This window comes from Psammomys obesus, unplaced genomic scaffold, assembly GCF_907164565.1.
Source record: "Psammomys obesus unplaced genomic scaffold, mPsaObe1.curated_primary_1811, whole genome shotgun sequence".
Lineage (NCBI taxonomy): Eukaryota > Metazoa > Chordata > Mammalia > Rodentia > Muridae > Psammomys > Psammomys obesus.
The window spans coordinates 18,398,311-18,401,168 of NW_026591598.1; the positions used below are offsets into that span (position 1 = coordinate 18,398,311).

Below are 2,858 nucleotides of genomic sequence, written 5' to 3' on the forward strand. Positions count from 1 at the left end.
CAGAGGCAGGTGGATCTCATGAATTTGATACCAGCCTGGTTTACAGAATGAGTTCCAGGGCAGCCAAGGCTACACAGAGAAACTCTGTCTTGAAAAGACAACCAACCTGTCAGGGACCTCCCAGCTCCCAGCCATAGTTGAAGCATTTACCTCCTGAGTGCCTCGAAACTGATTTCAGTGTGCTTTACAGAGGAAGGAGCTGGGGGAGAAACTGGGCAGTAAAATCAAGACACATAACCACATTTTTTACTGCAGCATCTCTAAGCAGAACTGAGTTTGCTATGCAGGGACCATTTTAGGACATACGGAGATGGGACAAGAGCTGGCATGGGTGAAGCGAGCAAGCCACAGTGGCAGGGAGGGATGCCCACCTCTGGGGAAGCCCTAATATCCCCAGATCTCTGGCCAGGACAATCTTCATGGCAGCCAGCCAGAGGCAGCGCCTCATGGCACCATGTGCCACCACTTGAAGTCGAAGGGCTTCCTGCGCACGTTGGTGCCGCAGTGGACCTCTCCGTGGTACACGTGGTAGGTATAGAAGTCATTGATGAAGGTGCAGTGCAGGCCCAGCGGCTCCAGGTGGGAGCGCACCTTCTCCTCCAGGCAGCAGTGGCCATTGATGATGGGCCCGAAGGGCTTGGGGATGCCCAGGTGCTTGCCCAGCACCAGCATGTTCACCTGCGGGAAGCGGGGACTCAGGTCAGAGGAAACAGCTGCTAGTGTAGGATCCACAGATCTAGTGAACTAGGCCTGTTTCTTTTGTCCCTGTTTCATTTATTTGTGTGTGTGTGTGTTGGGCAGGGGAGGGTGCACACAGGGCCAAGGAGGGCTTCTTGTATCCCCCTCTGTTGTCCTCCCCGTATTCCTTTGAGGCAAGGTCTCTCCCTGAACTTGCAGGTCCTGTTTTCCCAGCTAGGCTTGAAGCGTGCAAGCCCCAGGGATTTTTCTGTCTCTAGGTCCCTCGGAGCAGGGATTACAGGTAGGTATTTATTCAGGCTTTTTACCTGAGTGCCGGGATCCAAACTCTGGCTCTCGGGATTGCACAGCACGTGCTCTTAAGACACTGAGCCACCTGTCCATACCCCGCCCTTAAGTTTTATGTTGACTCATGTTGTCTGTATCTTCCAGGTACATGCAGGTGCCTAAAGGAGTCCAGAAGGCACCCTCAGGTGCTCTAGAGCTGAGTTACAGGCAGCTGGAGGGCCGTCTGCCTGACATGGAATGTGCGTCCTTGAGAAGAGCAGCAGCGCTCTCAACGGCTTAGCCATTCCTCCCAGCCCACACGTCTCTTTCTGGAGGCGGGAGCTCATGTAGCCCATGCTGACCTCAGATATACCATGTAGCCAAGGCTGACCCTGAACTCTGGACCCTCCTGCCTCCACCTCTCACACGGTGTTTTCTTCCTGTAACAAGCAGTCTATGGGCAAAATGTCATGTGCTGTTTAAGCTCACTGAGAAGCTAGACCACGGTGAACCATGGTCCATGGCCCTCAGGGACTTTGTTCAGGGAGGGAGGAAGGGAGGGAGACAGGTTTTCCTACTAAACAGTCTCCAGCATTAGCTCAACATGTGGAAGAGAAACGTCAATGGCCAGATTTGAGCTGCGGTAGGGGAATCCCACAGCTCCAGGGAGCCCTGTCTGAAAACAACCGTGCTGATAAATATTGCTGGTCCCTTCCTGAACTACAGGCCCCCCAGCTTTACATCGGGGTAAGTTTCCACCCGGTCCTTGGGCCTTCTTTACAGAAGGCTGGTTAAAAACACAGTGGGAGGTGGGATGATGTGCTTGGGGTCAGAGTTAAGTAGCAAGGGTGCCTGTACTCTGAAAGGTCCAATCTGACCCCGCCTGGGGGTGGGGGTTGCAACCACTCACTCTGAGGTCTTGTTCCAAATGGGCGTCCTCCCCAGCCATGGATGCCGCCCCAGAACACTTTTTCTATGGCCCGGGTCTGCCAGTCCCTGAATCATGTATGGAGGTGGGGAGGCAGTGGAGGTAGGGCTGGTTTGAAACCAGGCCCCGGCTTTGCCATCTCTTACCTGCTGTGTGTTTCTGTGCTAGAGAACAAAACCTGAACTGCCTTTGGAAAGCAAGGCAATGAGAGAACCCACTCCTGCCATTGTGTGAGGCTCAGCAGAGGCTCTGGGTGCCGGGAGGGTCACGTGAGCCTCAAAGGGAGCAAGGAAGAGCCTCCTGGACTGGCCTCAGGCCTGATTTAGGCATCTCCTGGAGGCACACTGCGGTTTAAGAAGCCATTTGAGTCAGAGGAAGTCGGGTGGTGGCTGTCCCCTCCTTACCATGTTTGGGAAGAAGGCCTCGGCCTTCCGGTTCCCTCTGGAATTCCCCACAAGCTTGAAGAGCTGTGGGACGTCGATGATGTCACCCTCTGCCAGGCCCAGCTCCCGCTTCAGCACTGCCCGGTTCCAGTCAATGCAGCTCTGGTGGGGAGGTCGAGGGGTGCATTAGGGGAGGAGACAGTGTGGAGCAGCATCGGGGATAGGTAGGAACCAGGGTTCAGGCCCCCAGGGACCTCACATTCTGCCTGTTCCTGTGCTGGTAGCCAAAGCATAGTGAGCTGCCCTGAGAGGAACCCCCCCATCCCATCCCACCCCATGCAGCTAATCACAGGGAGCCAGGCACCCTCTGCAGCTTCTCCAGGACACCCGGGTTGAATACCTCCACATAGGCATTCTGGTCCCTCAGTTTCTTGCTGGATAGAATGTCATTGATTGTATGCTGCTTTTTTCCTGTCATGAAGAAAGGGAGAGAGAGAGGGAGGGAGGGAGGGAGGGAGGGAGGAAGGAAGGAAGGAAGGAAGGAAGGAAGGAAGGAAGGAAGGAAGGAAGGAAGGAAGGAAGGA

At 54.9% G+C, this 2,858-nt stretch overlaps 1 protein-coding gene across 1 annotated transcript in view; it reads right to left on the reverse strand.

Moving 5' to 3' along the window:
- Window positions 1-308: 308 nt before the first annotated feature.
- The window catches only part of Padi4 (peptidyl arginine deiminase 4), a 24,117-nt gene continuing 21,567 nt past the window's right edge, over window positions 309-2,858 (reverse strand). The window contains exons 14-16 of the mRNA XM_055611284.1: window positions 2,675-2,745; window positions 2,296-2,436; window positions 309-678 (exon numbers count right to left, since the gene is read on the reverse strand). Coding sequence (XP_055467259.1) covers window positions 445-678; window positions 2,296-2,436; window positions 2,675-2,745 — 446 coding nt within the window. The 3' untranslated portion in view covers window positions 309-444. The remainder of the gene's footprint in view (window positions 679-2,295; window positions 2,437-2,674; window positions 2,746-2,858) is intronic.